The sequence below is a fragment of the Bombus pyrosoma genome, linkage group LG12 (assembly GCF_014825855.1).
Source record: "Bombus pyrosoma isolate SC7728 linkage group LG12, ASM1482585v1, whole genome shotgun sequence".
NCBI classification, from domain to species: Eukaryota; Metazoa; Arthropoda; class Insecta; order Hymenoptera; family Apidae; genus Bombus; species Bombus pyrosoma.
The window spans coordinates 7,965,174-7,978,091 of NC_057781.1; the positions used below are offsets into that span (position 1 = coordinate 7,965,174).

Here is a 12,918-nt window from a genome sequence, read left to right on the forward strand (position 1 = left end):
ATCTATCTGATATGAATCATTACTAACAAAGTCAGTTGATGGCCACAAAAGGAATACAGCGAAACCGCGCACCTTGCTTTGCTTTTATGGCATTAATTTTTGAGTTCAAACGGTGCGCAACGGTCGTACATATAATTCGATTGAAGGTCGTGAGGAGGCGCGACAATCGCGTGAAGTACAAGAGCCAGCAAAACATTAACATCAAAAACCTCTGTAGCGCAGGTCCGCAACGTTGTTTCCGTTGAACGGACGAAATTGTAGCTACAGTGAGTGTTTGTTGTGTGAGAAATCTACATTGTTTAATGTTGTGTGTGTTAAGTGTATAACATGATTGTTACGAAATATTAATGAATCCCTATTGTTACTAACTCAAATAATAAACAAACACATGAACTAATTATATCAAACAATAATATCGAAAACCATCGTGGAAAGATTGATATATGTGACGTGCGTCGAAGGACATCATCATCGAATAGAAAAACACATTGAAGGAGTAGAACGCATACGACAAATGTCGAATCGTAATGAACTGCGCAACGACATAGGTGTGGCGCGTAAAAGAGAGAGCGTACATGCACGTATACGTAGGCATACGTGCAATACGAGCTCCCTTGGAATGAATGCAACCAAGAATTGGATTAACTTTCCCCAGTTACATTTACGTTTAAGAAACCGATCGATTCTTTCAATGCAGTATCAACTATAATAATCTGATTCTACTAAGTTAATCGTCCTGCACTGTACCGCCGAGTTACATTGGTATTTAAGATCAAGATAAATCCTGTGCTGATCTCGGTGAAGTAAATATCACTGTTGGTATTGAAAACACACCGTGTGGGTGCGTGTGCGTGAGCGTACTCGTGCCCGTGCCCGTGCCTGCGCCTATGCGTCTCCGTTCGCCAAGTTGTGGTGATCTTCGTAGAGGTGGCGGCGGCGGTGGTGGAGACAGTGAAGGTGGTGGCGGCGGCGGCGACGACGACGGTGGTAGCAGCAGCAGCGGTGGCGACAGTGAAGGAGACGGTGGAGGTGGTGGTGGTGGTGGCGGCGGCGGCGGCGGCGGCGGCGGTGGTGGCCGCGACAACGTTTGGAGGGAGAGATTTCGTACGTCGTGACTGAGTGAGTGAGTGAGTTGGTGCGTGTGCGTGCTACCGCGCGTATACGCTCTCTCTCATTCTTGGGATCGTTCGCGTGTGTATTGTGTATGTATGTGTGTATATATATATATATATATTGTCGCGCGCGCGCATTAACGGAATTCACGATCAGCACGCAGGGACTCTCAACAAATGTTTAAATGGACGCATCGTCCATTATCACCCAAGTGTCGCGGGATGACGAGCTAGGCCAATTTAATAATGGGAAAGGTAGGTGTTTGCTGTGAATATAGGCTTGCCGCCTTACATCTTTTTTTTTTACGTTTTTCTTCCAGATGCTGGATGGAATCTGCACCTGTTACGGGACTGCACCTCGCTCCTCACCTTACCTCACCTAACTTCTCACCTCTCACCCCTCTACTCCTCCCTTCCACTGCTATTCGCCTATACTTCACTTCCGACGTCTCTTTTCCTCTCGTCCTCGTTTTTGCCTGGCCTCGCCTCGTTTTGCCTCGCCTCGCCTCTTCACAAATCGTGTCTCCTATCCTTCTCCCCCTCTTTTTCTTTCACCTAAGTTTCGCGTGTAACTTATTGCATCGTGTCGTACCCATACCTTGCCGCCGTTTTAATTCACTTAATCCGATTCGTTTACTCGATGCTCAAATATTGCTTGGACGAAGCCAAACAATGTTTAAATTAAGATAAAATAAAAATGTTCCTCTCCCATTTCTTAAAACTGTCAAAATATATGCTTATAGAAATATTCTACTATCCTAAAAATGGTAATTTCTAGTAATTCATCCCTTCGTACATTAAGCAGAAAATAACGTTCCATCAATTATAAGAGCAAATTTTGCATTTTATCTTCCATATATTTTTGTATAAATATATCTCTATTTTGGCACAAATTTTAACAATTTTGATAACTTTTTAATATATGTATCATATACATATTTACACATGTGTATTTACAAGATGATATTTATTTTTTCCAAATGTAGCTCAGTTACCACAAGAGAATGAAGTGAACAGCACCGGTTCAGCCAGTGGCAAAAAGCCAAGAGGGCGTGGGCTTCTGCGATCTCTACTTTGTTGCCTCGGTAGAGGACGTGGAAGTAGTTCTAAAAGTTCAAAGACAAGCTCGTTACAAGGCGATGGACATGGTTCTCCATCCTTAAGGACTGGATCCCCAAGGTTCCTTCTCCCACCTGTCAGACATCAGGATATGCACAAGAAGTGCATGGTGATTGATTTGGATGAAACACTAGTGCATAGTTCTTTCAAACCAATCAACAATGCCGATTTTGTTGTTCCTGTAGAGATTGATGGGACAGTGCATCAAGTGTATGTTTTAAAGAGGCCTTATGTGGATGAATTCTTACAGAGAATGGGTGAACTGTACGAGTGTGTATTGTTCACAGCAAGTTTGGCTAAGGTATATTATGCAAACAGTTGTTTATTATTACCATGGGCTTCGTATTTAGGTTTGTTTGAACATTCCATATTTCTGATATTTACAGTATGCTGATCCAGTAGCAGATCTGCTTGACAGATGGGGAGTGTTTAGAGCAAGACTGTTTAGAGAATCTTGTGTTTATCACAGAGGAAATTATGTTAAAGATTTAAATAAACTAGGGCGGGATTTACAGCAAATTATTATTGTTGATAATAGCCCCGCCAGTTACATTTTCCATCCAGATAATGCAGTAAGTTTTACCAATGAAAAATATACAAGAAAGAAGAAAATAATTAAAGGAATAAAATAAATTCATTTTTAGGTACCAGTGGCATCATGGTTTGATGATATGACAGATTCAGAACTATTAGATCTAATTCCATTTTTCGAGAAGCTCAGTAATGTGGAAAATATTTATACAGTCTTGTGCAATAGTAATCATCCTTATAATCAAGTACCTCCAGCTGTACAGAATAGTCCAAGCCCTGGGTCAGGTTCACTTGGTGCTTCCTAGCCCTACCTAAATTCTGGCCAAGTAGCCAGTATTATCATCGCTCAATGCACTCTGAGGAGAACTTTGATTGGAATATTCCACATTGCTTGCTTGTTATGTAGCAATGGACAACCAGGTATGACCCACTAAGTGTTGGGTGTATAATGTAAGCATACCTATCAAAGAGTCATCCAAAAGGAGGTGAAAATTCTAAACCCTCCTGTATTCATTTTGACACAACATGAATCACATCTGCTTTATCATTGGCTTCAGTTCTTTTTCCTAAGAAATAATAATATGATATAACTGCTCACAGTATATCAGGTACAATGAACTGATCGTATTTATCTAATTATTAAGGTATTTGATGAAAGATAAAAAAGTAGCTCAATTGGTCATAAACAAATAACTCTTCCAATCACATTGACATGGAATAGATTTCGAATACAACTTATTGGTTGCATAATGAATTAATGCGTGTTTCCGTGTTTGATGTACTTGAGAAAAGGAGCAAATGATAATGATAACAATGAATATAAAAAGTGAATATGCATTTGAAATCGAATAAGTACATGTACGTGATTTAAATTCATGCAGAGTATATAAAAAATTATTTGCACGAGAGAATAAATCAAAGTGTAGTATTAAGTAACACTGAGAGAGAAAAAAAAAATAGATTACTTAAGAGTCTTTTGATGGGCCGTTATAATTTTTCCCTCTATATATTCCGATTATTTACCGTAGTTTTGCATTGCTTTTAACCATGTTATGTGTGAAACTTCAATGAGTATTTCTTATATAATCATAAATATTGTGCAAAGAAATAATTAATTTTTATACAAATTTTGTGAGGCTGATAATTCCAAATAGTTATGAAAAATGAAATTAAATCATGAAATTTTCTTACCCTTTATAATTAGAATTTGTTAGAATTCATTGAAAATTTGTGCGTTTGATTTTGCTTGATCAAACATATATTTTATAAATGAGGTTGAGATATAAATCGGAAATTTAGGGAAATGATGCAAATATAAAAAAAATTATGTTTTAATAATTGGGTTGAGTGAAAAGTACAGAGAAAGAAAGAATATTCGTTGTTTTTATTATTTTCATGCTATTTTAACTTCATTCCAAAGAATAATGAAAAAAAAACAATGCAATGGGAATTGTATAAGATAAAAAATCAATATATATTTGGAACATTAGGTCAATGCATATCATTCTTTCCCTCCAGGCAGTTATATGAATAATGGAACATTATGTTAATCATTACAATATCATTAACAAATTAAAATCATTTAGATGTAGTCCATAAAGGATGAATAAGTAAACAAATGTATATTTACACATGTAAATATATTTACTAACAGATAGTTGTCAATTTTGTACGCTTAATTCGTGCATAAGAAATGTATAGCTAGCATTATACTTTCATATCCAATCAAACTGTCGTTACTTATACTTTTTTATTTTATTCGTATTGTTGCTAATATATTTGTCAGTATGAATGATGCAGTAAATCAAATTTTATTGTACTGCCGTCATTAACTTAATTTCAAATATCAGACTATTAAGGATACTATACGTCGGTCGCATTATTGAATTTTTAGAAAAAAAATTTTACAGAGGAGAACAGGCAGTCAACTAGATACAGTTTTATAATGCCTGCTAAAGAATTTTCTAATCATACATGTTACTCACGTCTTAACGTTCATCCTATTCAATATCGATGTATTTTCATTATCTATTTTACATAACATAACACAAAAATCTGGAAATTAACTTATTGTCTTTCTTCTGAAATTTTAATGTTTTTAAAATTTTAAAATAAAGAAGATACGACATTAATAAATAGAAACAAAATTTTTAATCCATCTTTTACTAAAACGAATTAATTGTAAAGAAATTTTATAAATTTTAGAATAAATCGTTGTTATTTTTAAATAATCACTCAATAAAGTTTAACAATATTATATATAGTTTGGAGGTAGTTTTCTTTAATTGTAGTCTATATATTATTATTATCTGATATTACGTCGCTATTTATCATTGAAAAAAAGTAAGCCATCAGTGTTGTAGGTTTTTATTTCATAAAAAAAAGGGCTAGGGTATACAGAGATAAGAATATTATACAACAATAAGTTATACATATTGCATAATATTAAATGGCTTCCAACTATATATTTTATCAGTTTTTTGTTTTATATGACAGTGTTTTAAACGGATCAGTATCGTTCACAACTAGATGTTACTTTTAACCCAACTGGTATAACAGTGCATAATGTACTAGAAATCCGAATAAGCAAGAACTAAGAATTAAATCAATTTTCATAGCTATAATATTTTTATGTAAAAATTATATTAATACTATTTAATCCAAAATACGCGAACTTACTTCTCAGCATTGTATGTAAATGTTGAATGTTTATATCTAAACCTTAACTTGTTAGCGGTATTTTGTGTATTATGTTCATTATTACTCGTATTTAAGAAGAAACAGCATGCTATGGAACATTTGTACTTATTGTTAGTAAACGTACCTCGCCTTCTATGTTTGACTAAACTCGAAACTCTTAGAATATTTGATTTAACTGTTTTCAAAATATAGAATTATGCAATAACCATATATCTTTACTTCAATCTTAATTTATATGTGTATGCTTTTCGCAAACTCGTTGAATTCATTAAAGGAAAAGGAAATCGAAAGTTATACAAAACGTTCATTAGCTCTTAAAATTTCTCGAAAACACAATCGACTTGAGAGATTACATAAGTAACAATATTTACCATACACTTTTACAAGAGTATGTCAATAATATAAAAGTGTGATTGTTTCCACTCGTACAGTGCCCATCGAAATGACTCTACTAATTATAGTGCACCTTTTCGGGAAGTGCATACAAAAAACACGGAGAATATGCCACCCACACAAGGAAATTTTATATGTATATTCCAAATTGAACACAACGTCTTTTATAATGTTCTCATGTACTGTCTGAAAGCAGTCATAAATTTAAGATACGATATACAAGCGATTACAATGCGACATATACAGTCATGTGGCAAAATCCTAAGAAACAGAAAATATTTCTAAATTCTACGGTCTTCTCTTTTTTTATTATTATTATTATTATTATTTATTATTATTATTATTTCGTTCTCTTTTAATCTCAAAAATCTTTCATCTCTAATGATTTTTATCATAATCAAATTCAAGTACGGAAACTATCATCGTAATGTAAAGCTTCATCGGTTTGATGGAAGATCGGGAGGATGTGTGAAGAAGCAAAGTTAATGTTGCATCCGACGAAGACCACGTTCCTTATCGGATCTAACATTAAACACACAAAATATCATACATCAAACATCCTTAAGCATCCATCATGTCGTGCTTCCGTGATTAATTAATATTAACAATCTAGTATATTGCTTTTATGGAATGCAAACCCGTTGGATGCTCTAAACGAGTATCCATAGTATTTCATAACATAATAAGTGCGTATCTTTTGTCGTGTTTCGTTTTTCCAAGCATTTTGTTTTGTTTTCTTTTTTAATTATTATTATTATTATTATGACTATTATTATAATTATTATTATTATTATTATTATTATTATGGAGTTGTAACATGATTGTAGAGACGCTATAAAATAACATTGAGGATGATGGCTTTCGTCTGCTACCAGTTGAGCGACAGAGAGAGAGAGAAAGAGGGAGAGAAAGAATACAGTACATTTAGATTTATTATAAAAGCAAAAAAAGTGCGCCGAGAAAACTGTTAGCGCGAGAAAGGTGTAGCGAAAACGATCGTGATACGTAATTAGGTATATATATATATATATATATATATATATATATATATAAATATTTAGGTAGACCAATTAATTTTTAATGCGCGATACTTTCATACAGCGACGCAACGGTGTCTTCGAATTCGTAGCTCTTCGCCGCTGTAATCTGACATATATATATATGTGTGTGTGTGTGTATGTGTGTAACGCATACATACATGAAAGTACAAGAGCTGTTGCTCTTATTCACAAACAGGGAGCGTACAAGTGATATATTTTTGATTAAATTCAATTGTACAATATCATTCGCTTGTATGATTACGTTTACGATACCGTTAAATACTGAGTTATATCTTGAATTTGTTAAGAGCCCACTATTATACGTACCGGTGATTTTATTAAAATTAATTATAAATTTATCTACGCCTCTACATGTGTAATATTCGTTGCTATGAAGTGTAGGTTTACTTAGCGATCTATGATAGAAACGATGGAATTTTAAAATAAAAAATGAGGGGAAAAGATAAGTAGAACGAATTCTGTGTCGTTACGTTTATTGGCGCGTTTGTCATTGCATTCATTTCGAATGATTATTGTTATCGGCTAGATTCGCTCCGAAATAAAGCGACTATTTGGTAACAATATATCATGTTGCAATACAGCAATAACGAACCGCTAACATTTTTCTCAGTGCCGAAAAAACATCGTTACTTCGCAGCAGCTTTGCTGTAGTACGAAAGAAGCAAATATAATAAGGGGATTTAATTTTGAAAGAGAGGAAAAAGAGAACGCGTGTGTGCGTGCGTGTGTGTGCGTGTGTGTGTGCGGGCGCGCGCGCGCGTCTGTGTGTGTGTAACATGGAGAGCATAATTTAAAAAAGAAATTTTTTAAATGAAATAAAAATAATGGAAAGAGAAATAATGGAAATTGTAAAAGCCGTTCGCCGGGCGACGGGCGCAAAGTCGAAACTGAAATTTTTTATATGTAATCAGTTTAAATGAATGCGAATGGCGAAGAGGCGAAATAAAGGAAAAAGCTCGAGACTCCAGTCGTGTTGCCCTGTTACATCCTGAACGATTACTAAATTATTGTATCATTATTATACATACATTGTACAAAAAAGTGAAACAATTCGTCACAAATGGAATGAAATTACATACTATACTAGGGTTCATAATATCTTGTCGGTAAAATGTGTGAACGTGTCCGCGTGAGGTAAAAAAGAAAATGAAAAAAAGATACTAAAAACAGAATGAGAGATGCGAGTATGCATGTGTAAAAAAAAAAACAAATATAATTAACGATATTGCCTTGATTTGTAAATAAAATTTAATTACTTCCACTAATGAAATCTTCTCTGCGGATACCGAGCGGGCCGCGATCAGTCCACGCGGGCTCACCCTCTTCGATTTCGTATGTTTTTACTAAAAAACCGCAATTGATTTTTTAACAGCGAGTATATTTTGTACAGTAACGGAACATCAAATATATATATAAATACAGACACACATATATATATGCATTATATATATGTATTTTTTAAAAAACGTGGAGGTGAGCCCTGTGCATCGTACCAGAAGAATCAGCTAGATTATGTAAATCTCCCATCCCTCCGACATGTCCAGTTTGCTCTGTGATTCTGTGTTTAATAAAAAAAAGCAAAAAAAATATATATATATTATGTATATGTATATATGTATATGTACATATACGCGTTTGATAAACGAGTTCAAGTAGTTTTTGCATGATCCCCATATGAAAGTGTCCCCCATTTACTGATTGTTGTACATTATATACGTACTTTAAAACAATTTTTACATTCACTTATTCATTTGTAATATTAAACGTTATTAGATTCTCGGAAGGAAAATTGTATTATGGTTTTCAGTCTTATAAAGAGATATGGTAAATTTTCATCGTTGGTTTTAATTATATCGTTAAAATGATGGCAGAATTAGGTCCAAAAAAAAATTATACTATTTAGCAAATTTGTCATAACACGAGGTAGAGCGACATTTAATAATTTTTAGTGTATATTATGATATTTCGTGGTTTAATATTATAAAAAGAATTTCATTACATGAAATTAGATCGTACGAAAGAGTGTTAGAACAGGACTGTGTTCGAAATTCTATTCTTTACATTTGCGTATGTACCATATGCACCTCTATGTTGGTTTAAATGACACCATAATATTTAGGTCAACCTGCTCGATCGCACACGATTAATTTCGATATTGGATTTCCGCGAATGGCAATTACCTTACTATAAAGGTAAATGTCATGACTGACGTACAGTATGTTATTAGTTTCTGGTAAACCACCTGTCAGTGGTTAGAGAGAGCATGTACCATACATGGTACTATACATGATAATATGTAGGTAGTGTTAAAACGATTAACATTCTGTCAGGAAAGGACCCTATTAACTTGACTGATACTAAATTAAACAAAGTCAAGGGATATCTATAATATTTTGTAAAAGTAATTTAAGTTGTATTTGGTGTGTGTGTGTGTGTGTGTGTGTGTGTGTGTGTGTGTGTGTGTTTTCTTTAGATAAAACAGGTAGGCTTGCACTCTGCCAAATGTATAGTTTTTATGCTTTTATATCAGATTATTTGGAAAATTTTCAAACGGATCAGATGATTGAAGTATCTAAAATCAAATCTATATTCATTTTGAGTTGTTAACCATATTTTCAGAATAGAATGTTTATTTAGTGTATTTATTTCAAATCGTAGCAATTGTTCGCAAATGTTGGAAAATCGATTATTTTTTTTACAAAATAATGACATTGAGATACATTTAATAAATATATCCTAAGGTTAATTACCAAATTTTGTATAATTCTATTTATGTTTTAGAAAAAATAATTCCATCGTAAATAAGATCATTGACTAAATACAAGGTAGATCTGACATCTGACATTATGTACATATATAGAACTCTGTGTCTCATGTTCTGAAATACCGACCTCGACAAAATTAAAATTTCTCACGCCCTCTGCGATTTGTTTCGGCGAATATAGAAATTACAACCATTGACTTAATCTGTGATGTGAATCACGTCTATTCTGTACACCACAGATAAGTAGATGTATGTATTTATATTTACTGTTGCAATTCGGCACAATGCACGCACGAGGCACCTTTATTATACATTTTTTTCGCAATCACGGTCACGATCATATATATGCTTTTGTTTTCTTTCGACTCTCTACTCATTTCTCCTTTCTACTCGAATCAGATTCAATTCGAATGTGTGGCAAGTGGGTGACCTAGCGGTAGTTTTTGTCATCCGTCCCAAAGCGGCGTAGTGGTCGCTAGACGCGCATGTGTGTTGAGAGATTTTGTTGTAGCGCTATGCGATTAATACACATCAAAACACCATCAAATGATGACATCTCCCACCACCAAAAATTGGACGAGTTGCCGGATCTGTGTATACTAGCGCTAGTACCTCATCTATGACTATACGAACGATAATGTGATAAAGGTGCCCTAAAGGTAAAGAAACTTGCAACATAAAAATGCAGTGAGTGTTAGGTCTATCATGTATCTCGTTTGTACTACAATTTCAATATAAAAAATAATTATACAATGTAGAAAATAATGTTTAACATTTTCAACTTCTAATGATTTAAACATATGCAACAAAATTATATTTGATAAAAGCAATAGAGAAATATAGTACATATTAAATGAACATGTACATATATGTATGTAAATAAAATGTATCTTTATGTTTATACTTAATTTATTGTTAATGCAAGATGATATTTGCTATTCATTAACAAACAAAAACTTATCTCTAACGCAAAAATTATACAAATCTGTGACTTAATCTTGTACCTAAAATGAGTTTTACATTCTTAACCTTAAATTTAAACTTGAGGCTATTAGAAGAAAAATCGGACATTAAATATAAATAAATGAATTATGGTTCAGAATAAAATTTAACCAAAGAAGAACATTTTTAATGATTTTATATAAATATTTAATTTCATTTATTTGCTTTTATAAATATGATACAATCCAAGCTAAATGACAATCGAATTATTGTGTTTATTAATAATTTCTTTCTGTGAAGACAACATGAATAATTTAACAGACGCACATTGGTTTCCCTTAACATCACAGGGAAATATTTATTCAATGACCAAATTGTGTTCTGTCAATGGTTCCAATAAGGTATTAGTGGCTTCTTTAAAAAGAAAAATATATTCTTGTGAATACCATTTGATGCCAAATCTGCATTTAAGACCACTGGTTAAAGAACTACTTTTTACATACATTCCCAGTTTGTAACCTTAAATATTAACACTTTATCCAAAAACAATAGTTTTCTATATCTGATTAAAAGTTCCTATTTATTAGGTGGTGCAGAAATCATATCTATTGATGCTTATAATAAGTCTGACAGCGGTGATGGATTTGTGATAGGAATAACTATTTTGAAAGCAAGTACAGATACATCTGTAGAAAGATATCTAAATATATATACAGAAGGTGCCATAGATGGCGAAGGAGATGAAGGAAGTTCCATTGAAGCTATAGCACAAAATTGTCTTATGGTGGAATTAGCATATACACCGTACCATTTATATCATACTATATTACCCCAACAAAATGTCCCTAATGAGGTAATTTTTTATATTAATAATGATCTTTTAATTATACTTAAAAAAATGTAATTTAAGAAAATGATATTTTATGAATTTATAGCAGAATTATAACTTTTCCTAAGATTTTAGGTTGTTTGGTTACTCTCTGGCAGTGATTATAAAATACATATGATCAGAGAAGACAAATTAAATCACAGTTACAGTGAATCACCTATTGAAAAGTACTTTCCTGAATTGCATGATATCCAAGGAATTGCAATATGGATTAATATTTACTATTATGATAATTACAATTGGTATGATATATGTGAAATGAATTTTTATGCATTACATTATAATAACTAATAATACTCAGCTTTAATTCGTTTAGGAGACTGACAGTAATCGGTTGTGAGTGTGGATTGGTCAATGTAGCTATAACTAATGTTTTAGAATTAAAAGTTTGCCGAAGTTGGAAATTAAGATATGACAGACCTGTTTCCAGTGTATCCATTTTTTCACTTCAAAATAGCATTGAGAAACCTCCTTTTCTTAGCTCTAATAGTAAAATTCATTACACATATTAATATCTGTATATCCTAAAAAAGTTTGATTAGAAATCAAAACTAATGTTTATTTTCAATTTGTTGTAGACTCTAAATCTTTCCTAAATGATCAAGAAACAAAGCTAAATGTTCTTGTTGTGAATACAAGTAATGCAGTTGTCTTTATGTAAGTTAATTTTGTTTTAAATATGTATAATAAAAAATAATTCCATATTTTTTATAACTAGGGATGTTCTAAATAATGGGATGGATGAAGACATAACATTAAATGGTAGTGAAACATCTGATTGCATTTTATGTTCTTGTATTGCTGACATAAATATGGATGGGCAAAATGAGATACTCTTAGGAACCTATGGTCAAGAAGTTCTTATTTTTTGTTTCATAAATGACTCATGGGAATTGATCATAAGAAAATTATTTGATGCACCTGTACATTCTATATGTTATATGGATATCACCAATGATGGAATGAAAGAACTTATTGTCCTTACACAACGTGGAGTGCATATATTACAGGTTATAATTTGTATTTAATTAATCAATTATAATATTAATATATGACAAAAGTTTCAAAAATTTAAAGTAGACATATAAATTGCAGCATAATATTATGGATGTCAAAGATAAGTGGAAAAAGCGATATAAAAAATTTCTTGAAGAAAATAGAATATAGCTTAATCTTCAAATTGCCATATAGAAAGACTTGAATTGAGATTTAGTCTTCAGGGATTGAGAAGAGAGTACAAGAAATTACAAAATATAAATACACACGTTTGATATTATTGATATTATGTATATACATATGTGTATACACACACAAATGGATGCATATAATATCAAAAAGAATAAATGGAAATTTATTTTTATTATTACTATAATTGTAAAGTTGAATAATTTTAATAAATATAGTCAA

At 32.4% G+C, this 12,918-nt stretch overlaps 2 protein-coding genes across 13 annotated transcripts; both read left to right on the forward strand.

Moving 5' to 3' along the window:
- The first annotated feature begins 2 nt into the window (after window positions 1–2).
- On the forward strand, window positions 3–8,177 carry LOC122573604 (carboxy-terminal domain RNA polymerase II polypeptide A small phosphatase 1). Of its 5 annotated transcripts, none has more exons than XR_006318785.1 (5): window positions 3–1,367; window positions 2,099–2,532; window positions 2,618–2,803; window positions 2,876–3,182; window positions 6,683–8,177. XR_006318785.1 is itself a non-coding variant. In XM_043740213.1 (5 exons), exons 2-5 carry the CDS (start codon window positions 1,810–1,812, stop codon window positions 3,065–3,067), a joined length of 882 nt encoding a protein of 293 aa, XP_043596148.1. In that variant the 5' UTR covers window positions 3–1,367; window positions 1,433–1,809; the 3' UTR covers window positions 3,068–8,177. The 5 variants fall into 5 exon arrangements, 4 of the variants coding, with proteins under 4 accessions (XP_043596148.1, XP_043596150.1, XP_043596147.1 ...); XM_043740213.1 differs by adding an exon at window positions 1,433–1,879 and having other exon boundaries at window positions 2,876–8,177; XM_043740215.1 differs by having other exon boundaries at window positions 3–1,206; window positions 1,270–1,367; window positions 2,876–8,177.
- A 156-nt stretch (window positions 8,178–8,333) lies between these two features.
- LOC122573600 (KICSTOR complex protein kaptin-like) lies at window positions 8,334–12,885 on the forward strand. 8 transcript variants are annotated; one of them, XM_043740195.1, is made up of 9 exons: window positions 8,334–9,929; window positions 10,080–10,367; window positions 10,923–11,132; window positions 11,210–11,475; window positions 11,587–11,753; window positions 11,828–12,000; window positions 12,090–12,168; window positions 12,230–12,521; window positions 12,607–12,878. In XM_043740195.1, exons 3-9 carry the CDS (start codon window positions 10,928–10,930, stop codon window positions 12,676–12,678), a joined length of 1,254 nt encoding a protein of 417 aa, XP_043596130.1. In that variant the 5' UTR covers window positions 8,334–9,929; window positions 10,080–10,367; window positions 10,923–10,927; the 3' UTR covers window positions 12,679–12,878. The 8 variants fall into 8 exon arrangements, with proteins under 8 accessions (XP_043596130.1, XP_043596136.1, XP_043596131.1 ...); XM_043740201.1 differs by having other exon boundaries at window positions 10,973–11,132; XM_043740196.1 differs by having other exon boundaries at window positions 10,080–10,339.
- The last annotated feature ends 33 nt before the right edge of the window (window positions 12,886–12,918 follow it).

Coding starts and splice junctions, on each gene's coding strand:
- LOC122573600 (XM_043740194.1), top strand. CDS start 10,877: ATGACAATCGAATTATTGTGTTTATTAATAATTTCTTTCTGTGAAGAC. Junction 12,001..12,089: donor TCCTTTTCTTAGCTCTAATA/GTAAAATTCATT, acceptor AATTTGTTGTAG/ACTCTAAATCTTTCCTAAAT. Junction 12,169..12,229: donor AGTAATGCAGTTGTCTTTAT/GTAAGTTAATTT, acceptor TTTTATAACTAG/GGATGTTCTAAATAATGGGA.
- LOC122573604 (XM_043740213.1), top strand. CDS start 1,810: ATGTTCCTCTCCCATTTCTTAAAACTGTCAAAATATATGCTTATAGAA. Junction 1,880..2,098: donor ATTCTACTATCCTAAAAATG/GTAATTTCTAGT, acceptor TTCCAAATGTAG/CTCAGTTACCACAAGAGAAT. Junction 2,533..2,617: donor TCACAGCAAGTTTGGCTAAG/GTATATTATGCA, acceptor TGATATTTACAG/TATGCTGATCCAGTAGCAGA.